General features: G+C 39.4%; 1 protein-coding gene across 1 annotated transcript in view; it reads right to left on the bottom strand.

The window, feature by feature from the left end:
* Nucleotides 1-16,820, bottom strand: part of NCAM2 (neural cell adhesion molecule 2) — a 561,732-nt gene that overhangs the window by 8,042 nt on the left and 536,870 nt on the right. The window contains exons 16-17 of the mRNA XM_050957625.1: nt 14,417-14,621; nt 10,222-10,341 (exon numbers count right to left, since the gene is read on the bottom strand). Coding sequence (XP_050813582.1) covers nt 10,222-10,341; nt 14,417-14,621 — 325 coding nt within the window. The remainder of the gene's footprint in view (nt 1-10,221; nt 10,342-14,416; nt 14,622-16,820) is intronic.

Genomic DNA, 16,820 nt, shown 5'->3' with positions numbered 1-16,820 from the left:
AAGATTCAGAAACAAATTGTGCACTTCTAAGAATACTGGTTTTAGAAGTGTTTCATGCCCTTGCATCCACAGAGTGAAATCCTGGACCCACTGAAGTCAATAGCAAAATTTGCATTGACTTCAGTAGTGTCAGGATTTCACTCATTGCAAGAAAACAGCAAGTGTAAAAAGATCTGACAGAGAAAAAGTGTATTTAGGAAGTTTCAGAAAATGGAAGGAAACACCAGAAAGCTGACAGAGGCCCTGATTCAGCAAAGCACTTAAGCATATGCTCACTGGGACCTAAACACATGCTTAAGTGCTTTGCTGAAAACGGACAGACCTAGATCAAGTATTTTGCTGAATCAGGGCCTAAATCAAACTTGATTTTATAGAAGACTTAGATGTATCCTTGGGGGGTTGATCTTGTGACTGATAATGTTTGTTATATTAGAAAGGCAAAGGGAAATTTCATCATTACAAGTCAGTTCATTATATCAAACTAGTTTTAATTAACAGTATCTCTCGGGATGATCTTCAAGCACAAAACACAAAGACATTGATCATCTTCACTTCTCCCATTGATGAAAGCTGTTTTTTATTTGAAAGCTATGCATGTAGACCTTCAGGGTAGGATTTTCCAAAGCATTCACTGCTGACCTAACACTGCATTGGAGTTGCTTAACTACTAATTCCAATGGTATAAGAGTTAGGAAAATGTTAAACAATTTTTAAATTCCTTTCCTTAATCTACAGAAAAGACAGTAGACCAATCTCATCTTCAGTGCTCTTGGAAATAGTTTCTATTCCTATTGCCAGTGGCTAGTTGTAAAAAATGCATGTGGTTTTCCCAAAATATTCCTGTAATAAAGATTACCAAGCATAGTGGTTGCTAATCATGGTTCTGTTTTGAAGAATATTTTTAAATGGCAAACATGAGATATATGATTTTATTCAAGAAAATTGCTAAATTCTTTAGTTTAGATTGCGTTGTTCTAGGAGCATCAAGGTAATGTTCAAAACCTGTCTGAAGAACCTATTAAGAAAACCTTCTAATCACAGTATCTAATATCAATAAAGACAAACTAATCCCCCAATCCCTGGTTTTATGAAATTTAAACTAGAAATGAACAAGGAAAAAACAATTTATCAAAAGATTAAAAAATGAACACAAACTACCTGAAATACAACAAAGATAGGACAAGGAGGGGATTTGTGTGTTTGAAGAAGAAGATATAAAATATATTTTGAGAAGCTGAAGGAAAGGAAATGCCTCAACACACAAGTGATTGGGCAACAGACAGATGGATTAGGTGAGATATTCAATAGAAACTGATTATGCACAAGTAGTAGACTTGGTGTATGTCATTCACAATTGCAAACTATTTCAAATAGAAAAGTTCCTGTGACCCCCATGAATGTGGGGAAATGAACTCAGATATCCATGTTTTTAAAGATCAGTCTGAGAAGATTATAGAATGGCTTTAATTACAAAGGAGAAAGAAAGAAACATAGAACACCCAACAAATCCAAACAATCTCTTCTTTGACTTCAACGTCTTAACAAGCTTGTTTTTTTAGGTTTGATATATACCTTAAAAATCCACAACTCCAGTTGTAATCGATTTAATAAAAAAATTAAAATTCACAAGATATTGACAATATTTAATTTTATTTTAAGTGCATGCAATATTTTTGGTTGGTTTGGAGTTTTCCTGTATGCCTTAAATTACTTTCAAATGTTAATTTGTAGTTGCCAGAATTAATATTTTTTCCCATTTGAATTCAAATGCTTTTACTTGAATTAACTTGAGACTGAAAAGTACAAAACAATTATTAACTTTTTTTCTAGGCATGCAACTTATTGTAATGACAAAAAGACTATCATGGCTATCTGTAATAGTTTTTCAGTTTCCTAAGGTAACTAAGTGATGTTTCCTGCATAACAGTCATAAAAAGACTCATTTACTTCACCTGGCTTTGGATCAGGCCTTAACTGTGTAATTCCCAAGGTATGAATTGTTTTCAACTATTTCAGGACTGTAATCCACCCTTCACAAATGACCCATTGGTATGACAAATTATATTAGAACTCTTCCAATATTATTAATATACAAAACATGGTCATGATGCATGTGTTATTGCTTTCATATAAAAAACCCCTGAAGTATATTTCACTTTTCACAGTAACTACAATTGTAGCATTTAATTATTTAGTTCTTGAATCAGAGAGAAGTTTGCTCTTGGTTATTTTTGAATATTTCAGAAAGCCTTTAAAAAGGTCCCTCACCAAAGGCTCTAAAGCAAAGTAAGCAGCCACGAGATAAGAGAAAAGGTCCTCTCATGGATCAGTAACTGGTTAAAAGACAGGAAACAAAGGGTAGGAATAAATGGTCAGTTTTCACAGTGTAGAGAGGTCTCCCAAAGATCTGTACTCAGATCTGTGCTATTTAACAGAATCATAAATGGTCTGGAAAATGGGTTCAACAGTGAGGTGGCAAAGTTTGCAGATGATAAAAAATTGCTCAAGACAGTTAAGTCCAAAGCTAACTGTGAAGAGTTATAAAGGGGTCACACAAAACTGGATGACTAGGCAGCAAAATGGCAGAAGAAGTTCAGTGACAATAAATGCTAAGTAATGCACATTGGAAAACATAACCAACAAAAATAGCTACAGAAAGATGGTGTCTAAATCAGCTGTTACCATTCAAGAAAGATCTTGGAGTTACTGTAGACAGCTCTCTGAAAACAGCCGCTCAATGTGTATTGGCAGTAAAAAATGTTAACAGAATGTTACGAACGATTAGGAATAGGATAGATAATAAGACAGTAAATATAATAATGCCACCATACATATATATATGATATTGAATACTGCATGCAGTTCTGGTCACCTCATCTCAAAAAAGATATATTAGAATTGGAAAAAAGTACAGATAAAAGCAACAAAAATTATTAGGGATATGGAACAGCTTCCCTATGAGGAGAGATTTCAAAGAGTGGGACTGTTCAGCTTGGAAAAGAGACAACAAAGGGGGGATATGATAGAAGTCAATAAATCATGATGGGTGTGGAGAAAGTTAATAAGGAAGTGTTATTTACCCCTTTACATAACACAAAAACCAGGGGTCACCTGAAGAAATTAATAGGCAGCAGGTTTAAAACAAAGAAAAGGAAGTACTTCTTCACACAACACACAGTCAACCTTTGGAACTCACTGCCAGGGAATATTGTGAAAGCCAAAATTACAATTTGGTTTAAAAAAGAATTAGGTAAATTCATGGAGGCGAGGTTCATCAATGACTATTAGCCAAGATGCTCAGGGATGCAACCCCAAACTCTGGGTATCCCTAATCCTCTGACTGCAAGAAGCTGGGACCAGACAACAGGTGATGTTTCACTCAATAACTGCCCTGTTCTGTTCATTCTCTCTGAAACATCTGGCGCTGGTCCTGTCAGAAGACATGATACTGGGTTAGATGGATCATTGGTTTGACCCAGTATGGCCATTGTTATTTCTTTATCCTGGTGGGGCATAACTGAACTAAGAGTCATATGTGGTCTATTTTCAATCCCAAAACTATTCAAATACCATGGCTTAATAACTTTTCATATGACTGATGACAATACTAGCTCGCAAAGACATATGATTGTGTGTGGAAGTAAGTAGTTCCTTGCATTATTAGTGAGAGAGGTCAACCCTGGCACTACTCCAGAATCAACCAACGGAAGACAGTGCAACTGGGTTTTTACTGCTGGTATCACATATTAAATTCAATAAATCTGATCTCAGATCCCATGAGGATATCAGGATCCGCAATATCCAAGGCAAAGGATGTCTCAATGCTAACTCTGCTCAAACCTTTCTTATCCCTCTCACTGTGTACAAAGTACTCTGCAAATTTTAATTTTAGCTTGGTTTAATATTCAATTAGGATTTCTTTTGGAGATGACAAATTACATCTTTATAAACTTTGGAAAAAATGGTTTCAAGACAGAATGAAACTAGGTTGTGACTCTCAGCCCATTCTCCCCACAAGGTTTTTAAATGTTATTATTTCCCCTACACCCAGTCAAAAATTGTGAAGCATTTGCCCTGCATACTTATAGTTAGATCATTCAGGAGAAAACATATCTGCCAAGTACTCTGGCTTCGATAATTTTGTCCTTCTATAAAGTGATTTAACTAGAACAAGACTTTGATTCCTTTGTGCAGCTCAAACTCTATTTGCAACACTTTTCTCTTTGATAACCAGGGTACTTGTGTATAGAGAAGAGTGTAATCTGAGCGTCCTCCATCACTACATACTAAACTTTGAACTACCTAGCACAGGGATTGGCAATCTCTGGCACGCGACTCACCAGGGTAAGCCCCCTGGCCATCTGGGCCAGTTTGTTTACCTGCCGCGTCCGCAAGTTCGGCCGATCACGGGTCCCACTGGCTATGGTTCGCCACCCCAGGCCAATGGGGGTGGCGGGAAGCCGTGGCCAGCACAACCTTCAGCCCGCGCTGCTTCCTGCAGCCCCCATTGGCCTGGAGCGGCAAACCGCAGCTTATGGGAGCCGTGATCGGCCGAACTTGCGGGCGCAGCAGGTAAACAAACCGGCCCAGTGCGCCGGGGGCTTACCCTGGTGAGTCGCGTGCCAGAGGTTGCCAACCCCTGGCCTACCATTAAACACTTTTATCCTGGACCCCACTATGATTGCTTTGTACTGGTCTGTAATCACAAAGTGGTTGGAAAGCCTGATTAGCTGACTACCTGAGGATTAGGAAATACCCAGTTAGCATAGGGCTGGTGCATATTTCATGTGCACTGGCTCTTTATTGAGATAACTATTTACCAGGATATTGTAACTGCAGCTAGTATTATAGCCATGACCGACTGAGTTCTAGGTGGTTCCTCCAAATTCTTCATTTCTGCAACCTGAGCTCCTTCCTTCAATTTCCAGGTAGGTTGCTACATCTTTTCTTTAAGATTTGTTGTTGTGCTTTTGTGCAAGCATGTGCTGACTCGCTTGGACCAGAGGTTATTAGTATGGAACCCACCCTAAGGACATGTCCTCTACTGCCAGTCCATTGCAGCCTGTTAGGCTTCATAGTCCTTTAAGTTGTCTGGTTTTCAAACCAGTCTCCCACTGGTTTGTGTTACTGCTGTTGGCAGGGGACTTGCTTCCACCCTGAAGCTGTTTGCATTCTGTTGGATTGTGTCCTGTTATTCATATAACTCAATTCTTGTGACTCTCCTGCACGAAGTGAGCTGATGGCTGAGGCTCTTCTATATATCCTTTTTGACCTGGCTGTGGCCAGGCCTCTCTCTGATGTGCTTTCTGTCTGCTGCTGCTACTCTGCAATTATCATTGGTTTTGGCTCCATCGCTGTCCTGAGTCTGTAGCTACCACATATGATTGGTGTCCCCCTGTAGTCTTGACTGTTGCCTTGTGCTATTACTTTGAGTGGCTATTTGATGGTTGGACCCAGACCTCCTCATCTATGTATAGTGGCTTCAGGTCCTAGGCGCCTTTGTAGTAGCAGGCAGCCTGCTTAGCTTATTATTCTCTTAACTGATTCAGTGTACTGTGATTGTTCCTCCAGCAGGGCACCCCGCATTGGAAGCAGAGTCTTGCTTCTCCAACCCATCAGCATCTGTGTTTGGCTATTATGCAGTCCCTTAGAGTGTGTATTTCAACGATCCAACACTGCCAGGTACGGATCCCTTCCTGCCTCTTTGCCTTTGCTATCAGGCTCTTGGTTGTTTTTCTTGCTGACTCTGCTTTCCTACTGGTTTGTGGGTACTCAGGGGGAAGACCTCTTGTGCTCAAATTCCCATTTGGTGCTGAATCATTTGAGTTCTGCTGCATTATAAGACATTGTGTCTGGGCCGAGTGTGAGGTATGCACTACCTTACAAAATGCACCTTTCAGAGTTCTAGTCCTCCAGACAGTCCATTTCTCAGAAACTGGAGTAATAATCTCAAACAATTTTGCTTCACAGTTTCATTCTGTCTGGGATCAGAGTACTCAAGACACCTTTATCAGCTGTCTCAGTGTTTCATGCATTATTCTTTGCAGCAATGGGCTTGTTTAGATCAGTGGCTTTCAACCTTTCCAGACTACTGTACCCCTTTCAACAGTCTGATTGGTCTTGTGTACCTCCAAGTTTCACCTCACTGAAATACTTACAAAATCAGATGTAGAAATACAAAGTTGTCACAGTACACTGTTGCGGAAAAGTTACTGACTTTCTCATTTTACTATATAATTATAAAATGAACTAATTGGAATATAAATATTGTACCTACATTTCAATGTACGGTATATAGAGAAGTACAAATAAACAATTGTCTATGAAATTTTAGTTTGTACTGACTTTGCTAGTGCTTTTTATGTAGCCAGTTGTAAAACTAGGCAAATATCTAGATGAGTTGTATACTCTCTGGTTCAGAACCACTACTCTAGATGGAGAGTTAGTGAACAGCAAGCCAGGGTACAAATCTACAGTGCACTAGCTGGCTGTGTGGACCCTGGTACCGCACACTGAAAGTTCCCTAGTGTGATTTGATCTACTCCTATTTGAGAGCTGTCCTGTTTGAGCTAGTCCTGTCTGAGGCAGGTCTAGACCAAAGCACAGTATGGAACTTTTACTTTGCAATAGCAGGATTGACATGGTCAGTCAGTATGCAGCTTACTGTGTGCTAACTCTCCATCCTTCCCCTCCCAGCCCCCTGAAATGAAAAAGTAAAAAAGCTTTACCTTCATTTCTCATCTTTGTCCCCCATGGTCTGCTCTGTATAAAGACAATTCCTGCTGCAACTTGCTTATGCATGTCTGGCCTGAGTTTCTCCACGCTATCTGTTGGCTGTATTTCTAAGCACTGCATTGTTTACCTGCCAATCCCTCCCTTACTTGCTGTGGGTCTCATTAGACTGACTGCCACCATGTTTCACACATCATGTGCTGTGTAATATATGAGAGGAATCCATGTTTCTACAATTAAACAGCTCTTTATAAAGGGAACTATTTACAGAGATATTGCACCTGTGGCTAACATCCTAGCCATGGGCAAGGACTGACTGTTGGCTCCCCTTCCAAACTATTCCCTCCTGCAATATGTGCTCCTCCCTCCAAGTTCCAGGAAGGTTGATACAGTGCAGCTGGATCTATGCCAGTCCCTTGAACCTTACTTTTTGTATAGGAGATAATGGTAAGAGGACAGGGCTGTGCCTAGAGTGTCCCTTTGCTACAGCTATTCCAGGCTACCAAATGACCCACTGGGGGTCATTGCAGCCAGAGGAGGTTAGAGCTTCCTTACAGGTGCTTTAACTTGGGCCGGAGACCAAACCAGCTCCCAATCAACCCCAGGCTCGGGGATGAGCATGAAGTAACCTTTGACTCTTTCACATCACGTTTTGTGCAGAGTGCAGCTCAGCTGGGCTCAAAGATCTAGTCAAACAATTTTTACTGTAGTCTTCAGATGTTCTTGCAATTTGGCTCTTCTGTCATTAATGGCTGCTAGTACGTCCCAGTATACTAAGCTTATATGACGGGTTTTGTGTAACGGTATGTACTCTCCACATTAGTTTACACTGTCAGCATATCATTGATGAAGTCCCATCAATTGTGTTCTATCTTAAGCATTTCTATAATGCTCATCACAGTAATACTCTACAACTGCAGTAATATTATATAGTTACACAGTTATGCCATAACACGATTCAGGAACACAGATTTATCCAGTGATAAATTCTGCTGCAGTTGTTTTGTATTGAAAGCTTTTCACTGATGTATTCCCAACAGAAACTGATTATCTAGATAGGTAGGGTTATCTATAGCACTCCTCACTGTAGTATCTCAGCTCTTCCCAAAAATTAAATCTGTATTGCAGTGGACGAATAAAATAATATTGCTGGATATATCAGTTAAGTTATCCAGCTGAATGCCAAGTATACACTCTTTTTTACAGCTGGCCTATTAACTGAAGCTTGAACTCTTCAGACACATTATTTAAAAAAGAAACATACATTAATTCTCATTAGAATCCCCCAGCATTTCTCCACAAACATCAGTGACAGTCAGTAGCACCGGAGCTTCCCTGATTGTGTAGGAACTCTTACATTTTGCAGTTCTACGTGATGGCAAGTAAGAAGCCTTTTCTGTATTTTCAGAAACAGACAGCAACTAAGAACTTGCTTTCCTTTACAAAAGTTATTTTATTTTCTTTAGAAATATTCAGTTTACTCGTTTTTGTTTCCACACCATTTACTATTTAAGGGTCTTTGCACAGCAGGGAGAGATTTTTTTGCTCTCATTCAGCCAAAGATCACAGAGGCTTTGGCTCAGCCTCTTCTTCCGTAAATATAGATCCAACTTTGAGACTCACAGGCCATTACTTTCTGGATGAATGTCTTTAGTAATTGATCTGTCTTTCTTAGATTCACATGGTTAGGGCCCCAGTACCAGTAATTATGCTGCCATTATAGCTGTTTAAATATCAGTCAATTTTCACAAGTAAACCCTATCTTCAAGAGAAGAAAAAGATATGCACATCACAAATACTCATCACAATGAAAACTCAGTGGCTGACTTTGAATAGTGTCACACTCATTTGTGATCTACCATAAAACAAGTCACACACTCTACACACATCTTGAAGAGATTATTTAAAATGGCAATAGCAACAGTGCTGCTCCACTGAATTTGCACTATTGGCTATAATAGGTAGAACAGAGGCCAGAATCTGGTGCCCATCAGAATTCAGACTTTTGGATTCTATGGAGCTAATGGCTCTTCCCCCCTGTAATGAGGCAACTGCCTCCAGAGAACCTCCTGCTGGCAAAGCATAGCTCTGCAATGCCCTGTTTCAATTTCCCCATCTGGGACGGGCCCCTTAAAGAGCTCCATACAATCCAGAAGGTATGAGACAAAAGTCCCCTGCTGAAGTTCAACTTTATATGACTTCAAATACATTCTGTCCAGACTCCAGCTGGGCCCAACTCCTCTTCCCTAAGGGACTGTCTTGTCCTGCTCTCTGAGCAAGTGGAGAAGATGCAAGGCCTATCTGTACCTTCTCCCTGCTCCAGCCTCTGACTCTCACTAAAACTCCTCACTCTCCTCCCTCTTTGAGTCAGGAGCCCATTAATCTTCTTCCCTGGAGCCGGTTCAGTCTCTCTCCTGGGATTAGGAGAACCTAGTCCTCATCCCCAGAGGTAGCGTATAATCAAATAGACCTTTTTACTTCCTGCAGGAGCCATTCTTACCCCCTGCAGCAGCACTCACCGCTCTTCTCCAGGCAGCTACAACTCCCCAGGCTTTTGTTCTGCCTAACACTCCTAGCTCAAATATTAGGCTCGTACTTCAGGTGCCTTCCCTAGAGACTACACCATGCGTCTCTCTATTCCTCTCTTACATCCCCAGACCTGGTCTGACTTAATTAACTCATTCATTAGTACCCATCTGGGGAACTGAACAGATCTTGGAACAGATGCACTGAGGCCCCATTTTCCCTTCAAATGGCCAGCAACCTTGAGACATCCCCTTGATTCTTGAACCCACCACAGACTGTGAGGTCCTTGTAGCCATCGTGGAAAGCTCCTTCAGTTGCTCCTCAGCATGCAGCTTCCAGCAATAGAGCTGAGGGGTGTGAAGTGAGCAACTCGGCAGAGGAGCCAGTATCTGAGCACAGTTCCACCAGCTATATCAAATGGCCTTGCACAGACATCTGGGCTCTGAGTTACACAACTGTAGAGTATGTGTGGGGTGGGATGATGGGGATAACCAGAGAAGCCCTACGTTCACAGAGGGCACAGAAGCAGCATTAAGATGCAGCTTGGGCAGACAGCATTCATTTGGAGTGTATCTCTAGGACCACTGGGCAACTGGAAACGGAATGTGGCATGCAATTTTCCTAGTTCTTCCCACCCTCAATGCTAGAAGCAATGAAAAGAAAGGCAGGGGTCTGAAATTACTACTGCCCCCTCCCATCTCACAGCAGCAGGGCAGGGCTGGACAGTCCACAACTTATGTTGTGCCGTGGGTTAGGCAAGTGATTGGTAAAGGGATGGAGATGCTCATTTCTTCCTGAAATTGTCGCTGCTAGAAAAAAAATACCCTGATAAACAGAGCGTACCAGCATATCCCACAATGCTTCTCTGCTACTTTTTTTTCTTGCACACAGCTGAAAGTCTGCTCATTCTAATCACACAGTGCATAGTTATTGAAAAGCTGTTAGGAATACCAGGCTACATACTCAGGTTCTGTGAGTGGTGTTGTTTCATTTGGCTCATTTACTGGACTCCCATCTTCATGATTGGTAATTCTTTCATCCTCTGTTCTCATTTCCACTATTGGCTCTTTTGATCCATCTTTCCTAAAAAATATTAAAAGAGTCTTAACCTCCATCATTATGGTATCAGAATACATTACACTTTATTAATGACCACGATCCCTCCTTTCAGAAAGTCAATGAAGAAACAGCAAAACCAATTACCAATGATTAACACTGGAATGCATTCAACAGTTTTGCTCCTGATTTCTTACAGCTTTCAAAGCATTCAGTCACTGCAGCTGCTTATCTGGCCTAAAAGCATGTATGCATACCATAAAATCTCAAAAGACCATTTGTTTATGAGTAAATAATAAATGGATAGTTTCTCGCTGGCAAAAAACCTTTACTGACCTCGGCAGAAGCAATAAGTAAAACATAGGGCTTGATGGTTATTTGCACTATGGCCCCTTTACAACACTCTGGCAGGGTACTGAGCCTTAAAGTGGGTATAAATATAAAGCTATGGGCATTTTATGGCTTCTCGCCACTGCTGTAGCAATGTAAAGAAGGCTTAGTGCAAAATGAAAATCTGGCCCTTACTCATCAGACCTGAATAGCTCCCAACAAACATTTAAATCATCTTGAAATATATATACATATATTTTCTACCTCACACTTCCCTTGTTTATGAACAGATGAAGACTCTCCACCCTTAAACTACTGATTTTTTTCCCCCCATTAAATCAGACAATGAATTCTAAGCAATTTGTGAGCAGGGGTGGTTGCTCGATCTGCAGTCTAGCAGTGTCCAGTACAATGTGGCCTTAATCTGGGCCAGAGCATTGAATCGCTACAGCAATACAGAAAATAACGCTAATTAGTAACTACACCTCTACCTCAATATAACACAACCCGATATAACACGAATTCGAATATAATGCGGTAAAGCAGTGCTCCGGGGGATGGGGGGGGAGGGAGCACTCCGGTTGCACACTCTGGTGTATCAAAGCAAGTTCAATATAACGCGTTTTCACCTATAACGTGGTAAGATTTTTTGGCTCCCGAGGACAGTGTTATATCGAGGTAGAGGTATAATACAATTTTCTATGTTAGATGTGCAATTCATTGTGTACCCAAAAATGTTGTGATCTTCCAATACAGGAAGAACAAACAAACATCCCTTTCATCTCCTTGACATGACATACTGAATCAGGTTCCTAGGAACCAGGGCCGGTTCTATGTTTTTTGCCACCCCAAGCACGGCAGGCAGGCGGCTTTCGGTGGAACGCCTACGGGAAGTCCGCTGGTCACGCGGATTCAGCGTCCCCGTCACTGAATTGCCACAGAAGCCGCGGGACCGGCGGACCTCCCATAGGCGTGCCGTCAAAAGCCACCTGCCTGCCACCCTCACAGCGACTAGCAGGCCGCCCCCCGTGGCTTGCAGCTCCAGGCACATGCTTGCTGTGCTAGTGCCTGGAGCTGCAAGCTGCTAGGAACTGTAATCATTTGAATGAAGAAAACTCAGGACAACTGACATATAGGAGGGCAATCCCTCATCTTTAACAATCTGATTTCTAGACCTGTTGCAGTCCAGAAATCAGTCCCTGAGCTTAGCCTGGGTCCCATGACAAAGGATATGTCTTAGCTTACCTCGTGTCTTATATTTCTATATTGTTACCAAAAATATAATTCTTACACAGAGACTTTACAAATGCTCTTATCTATCTATCTGCAATATGGATAGAGAGTTCTAAGTAACACTTAGTGACTAGATATTCTCAGAAAGAGTCCTTCTTTCCTACCAGCTATGCACAGGTAAAGGGAGTGTAGAAAACGTATAGACCATATTGACCAGCTAGGGATCTCTGTGTTACAATTATGCTCAACAGCCCTTTGCATTCTGTAAAAATGATGCTTAACCAGTGTTCATATACTTGTGAAAACGATATTCAATTTGCAATGCATTTAAATTAATCAAACATTTATTTTTTAAGGCATCAACTGGAAGTGATCAATTTAGGAAACATTTGAATGCTAATTAGGAGCTAGCTAACTGCCACCCTTTTCATATAGGCACACATTAGAATGAGGCCTACTTCAAGTATGTGGAACAATTATGGATCATAATGAGATTGATGAAGGGTCTTATAATTTCTACTGATTTTATCCTATATATTTAGAATCTTATTCCGAATGAAAAATTTGTATATATCCAAATCCTAGAAAATATGATTTTATTAGAAAGCAGAATGCATGCAGAATGTGCTCTTCATTTATAAAGAAACAATGTATATACACTATGCAGAAAAAAATACTTGTTGCAGGAAAAACCTTACTTTAGTTCTATCTTAGTTGCCTTGTAAATTCTGCATGGCCTATATTTCTACAACCAGTATATACGGAACATAGTTCTTGGCAATACATTTCTCAGAAATCAAATGTAATTTAAAAAAATACCTGCCCCACTGAAAAATATGCAAACATCCAATGTCTTATTTTAAGATGCCTTGTTGATGTGAAATAAATGGAAATTGAGACTGCTCAAGATTGTCTGGAAATTTTAGATTGTCCTGCATTACACTATATATGATGTGTTGAAACATGCTGAAATAAGGATGTAGGACTGGGATCGTAAGACAACAAGACAAGATTTGCATCTCACAAGACCATTCCAAGAGAAAAAGAAATGTAATTAAATAAGACTTCATGCCTACTAGAAAACGGTCTTGAAGAAATCCTAGCAGAAATCTCTTTTATGTGGGCTTACTGGTCAGCTTTGTATTTTCTGGAAGCTGCATATTGTTGGTAAATCAGATATTGACTGATCAAAGTGAATCTGGATTTGCTACTTAGATATCAAATGCTTATCAGTGACATTTGAAATTTTAGCACATTAAGGTCCTGATTCAGGAAATTACCTAAGCATATACTTAAATCCCTCTCCATTTAGCCAAGTACTTATCCCCAAGCCTAAGAGCTTTGCTGATTAGGGATGAATTGCTAAATCAGAGCTCTGTTCTGTCTTTAGATGTTCTATCTATTGAATTTGAAGATTTGGTGTTATTCATAGAAAAAAGCCATGCTATTACTGTCTCTTATTGTAAGCCACATAAAGATAGTATACTTGTAGAATTTGTTACATGTCTACTCAATTATGCTAGGTGGACTTGGGTGAGAAAGAATGTTTTCAGATCTAAAATTCAAGGAAGGAAAACATTTCAAAAATGGGAGGAGGGTTAGTTATGGGTATTATCTCCTTCAAATGCTTTGGAAACTCTAAAAATTGGGAACACAAAGCAACGTTGACTTATATGACCAGGAAATACATGGATGACTTCCATAGCTTTCATGGATCTCTCAGCATTTAAGGACATTTCCTTCCACGTAAATGAACTGTTTCTTCATATACCTCCAATTAATATGGCTTTTTCCCCTCTGGCATGTGTTTTTTTTCTTAATTACTTATTTTATTTTTAGAAAGTATTTGTAGTAGCCATTACAGTAAAATCCCACTTTGTATTAATTTATAGTTCCACCATGTCCTTCTTATAACATCTAACCTTTTTCCTTTCAATTTTTTTTAAATGCCCACAAAAGGCTTAATGTCGAATGTCAGAGGTAGCAGCTGTTCAGCTTGTCTAGAATTAGTTCTACTTGTTAAGATAGAATGTTTCTTCACATACTTCGCAACAAGCCAGTGTGCCCTTGTCTCTTTTCCTGGGGCTATTCATTGGCATCAATATTGTAGGATGTACAGGAGTCAGAATTTTGGCATCACAGATCACTGCATTAGGAGCTCCAGGACGAGCAGAGTGTGTGTGGAACTACAATGGCTCCATCATCTGTTCCCATGTGTTCCTGTGCATATTACTCTCTCAGGAACTTTGTCCCTCTTATGGCAGAATAGTTTAAATAGCCAAAACAGGGGCTTTTAAAATCCTTTTAAAAAGCAACATTTGCCATCAGTTACCATACATCTGATATACCACCATTGTTGCCTTACAGTGCAAACATCAGGATAACATAAAGATTCATTGATTGTCCCATGTAGTAGAAATAACTTGTGAATCATGACTTTTGTCATATCGCAAACTTAACACCAAGGTAATAGACACGTGTTGGACAGACAAAATTTTTTGTTTTAAGCCTTTTCCTGAGATATATTATTGATACTCACAGGTATGCAGCTTTTCCTTCTTCTAGTTCTTTACTCTTTCCACTGGAACCACTCTTTTTCCCACAAATTCTCCTAGTGATGCACATTAGCAATCCACATTGTCGTACAAAGAAGCAGCTGACGTCAGTCACAACAAGGATTAACAAAAGGGCTGCTACTCCTAGGCCAATGACTGCACCGAGCCCCAGGCCATTAAAAAGAGTATCTTAAAAACAAAGAAAAGGTTAGATTTTGTAAATAAAGTCTCTATCGGAAAATAACTTTTTCCCAACAATTTAAGGACACCTTGGACTAAAGAGGAAACCCCAGTCTCATGAAGGAACTCATTTTAAATCAACGCAACTAATCAGGCACCTAAAATTAAGCACATAAGTTGCTGCAGGAGCATGGTCCAAAATATATAATTGCTTTAGTTTATAATGTTTTCCTGTGAACCAAATTCTACACATGTGTAACTCCCTTGACTTAAAAAGTGGAGTTGCCTATGTGCAAATGAAAGTAAAGATTAGAAGTTTAGAGGATTAAAAAGTTTAGCCTCAAAATATAGATGATTTTGAGATTATGTTTAGGTGTTTGAGAACATGCTTAGCTGAAAAATAAAGACACTTTTTAGAAAATGTTATCTAACTGATAATTCATTATATCATATAATTCCACAACACTGAGGAATCACAATGTTAACATGGAAATACATTTTAAACATTATACAAAACTCAGTCTTTAAACTGAACATTTAATAAAACACATACATTGCAAAGATACTTAAATAGGATTATTTTACATTGAAGAGGAGGCTTTAAAACCTGTATTTTGCCCTTAAAAATCCAGATTTGAATTAAAATGGAAAGAAATGTGTTAAAAGAAGTAAACATGGGCCCTAATCCTGCAAACACTTACACACGAGTAGCCTAAGAGAAGTCAATAGGACTACTCCTATGAGAAAAGGTATGTATGGTCTTAAATATTTGCAGAATCAGGGCCTTGTCTTGTTCTCACCTGCACCTTAAAAAAATACTTTTAAAATAATAATTGTGAAAAAAGTATTTTGCAGTGGATCTGCCTATATCCTAGAGTCCAAGGCAAAGCTAATTTCTGGATGTACACATCTCTGGAGAATGGCTTTTAAATAGAAATGCAGGATATATTGAATTTTAGACTAAAACCTACTAGGTGGTAGGGTGCGGGGGGAGCAGGTTTAGGAAGCTCATAATGAAAGTTTTATCTGTGTATGGAAGAGGAATTGTGTCTGACCTCTGAGGTTGGAAAACACCTCCACAATAGCTCACAACATGAGGGTGAAGGGATCTAGATCAAAAAATGGGTAGGGGTATTCTAGACAGTGACAGAATCCATACATAGACTGACTATTGCTATGCTTCTCATGATAGAATCCATGAATAAATTACACAAGGGAGTACTACATAGCACACAGCAGTGTGTTGTTGCTTGCTATCTTGCCTAGCGATGATGTTCCAGATATCCAGTCAGCAAAGTACTGGTACCCTCCCAGCTGCTAGACTAAGAGCAGGATTTTGTTCAATAGTGGTATAAACAAGCGCTGTGATGACAGAGAGCAAAATGTATAATCACAAACTGGCAAAGATTTTGACAGTGCTTTTAACTTTCTCTCTCCACGTCTCTACCCCCACCAGCACTGCCAATATACTTTGGACCAAATTTAGTTAAAGCACATAATTTTTAGATGGATTTCTATTTTTTGCTTAATTAATTTCCTTAACTAAAATATAATGTATCTGGGCTTTGTAATAAGCTGATGTTGCCTGTATATACTAAATCAATGCATAATTTTAACACAAATATATGCTTCATTAATGTATGTTATGGAGCTCTAAAAAGGAAAAGTGGAAACTCCTGTTTTAAAGGGAGCTGGGTTTTTCTAATTCTGTTGCAATCAATGTCATGCCATTTTGTATGGGTTATTTTATTATAACACCATTATTTAGAAGTTTATCATGTAATAAAACAGAATTCAGTATTTTTCCCTTTGAAGTCTTTTCTCCCAAACGCTTAACATAAAAAGGAAAACACTAGATAACAGCTACACTGCATAGCCACAGTGAAAATAATGAATCATTTATGCAATGTCCCTGCCAGCAGTCTTGGAATCCTGACATTTGAGATGAATTAGTTTATTTATTTGTGATGTAAAATTTCCAAGTTAAATGTTGCCAAGCGTGACTTCTGATACCTGAACACATTAGATAAAGAGTGACATGCCCTGACTTACAGTACCCCTGTAACTCTGAAATGCTGTACAGCCAATGAGTACCTTACATACAAATATATTTTGAATAATTTAATCCAGATTGTCAAAAAGACTGAAATGTACACTCATTTTATGGAAAAATATAGATGTTAATAGTAATGAAACCAGCAGAGTCCT

The sequence above is a fragment of the Gopherus flavomarginatus genome, chromosome 1, assembly GCF_025201925.1.
Source record: "Gopherus flavomarginatus isolate rGopFla2 chromosome 1, rGopFla2.mat.asm, whole genome shotgun sequence".
NCBI lineage: Eukaryota > Metazoa > Chordata > Testudines > Testudinidae > Gopherus > Gopherus flavomarginatus.
The sequence above is the reverse complement of the archived record's forward strand: the minus strand, read 5'-3'. Positions and strand labels throughout refer to the sequence as shown.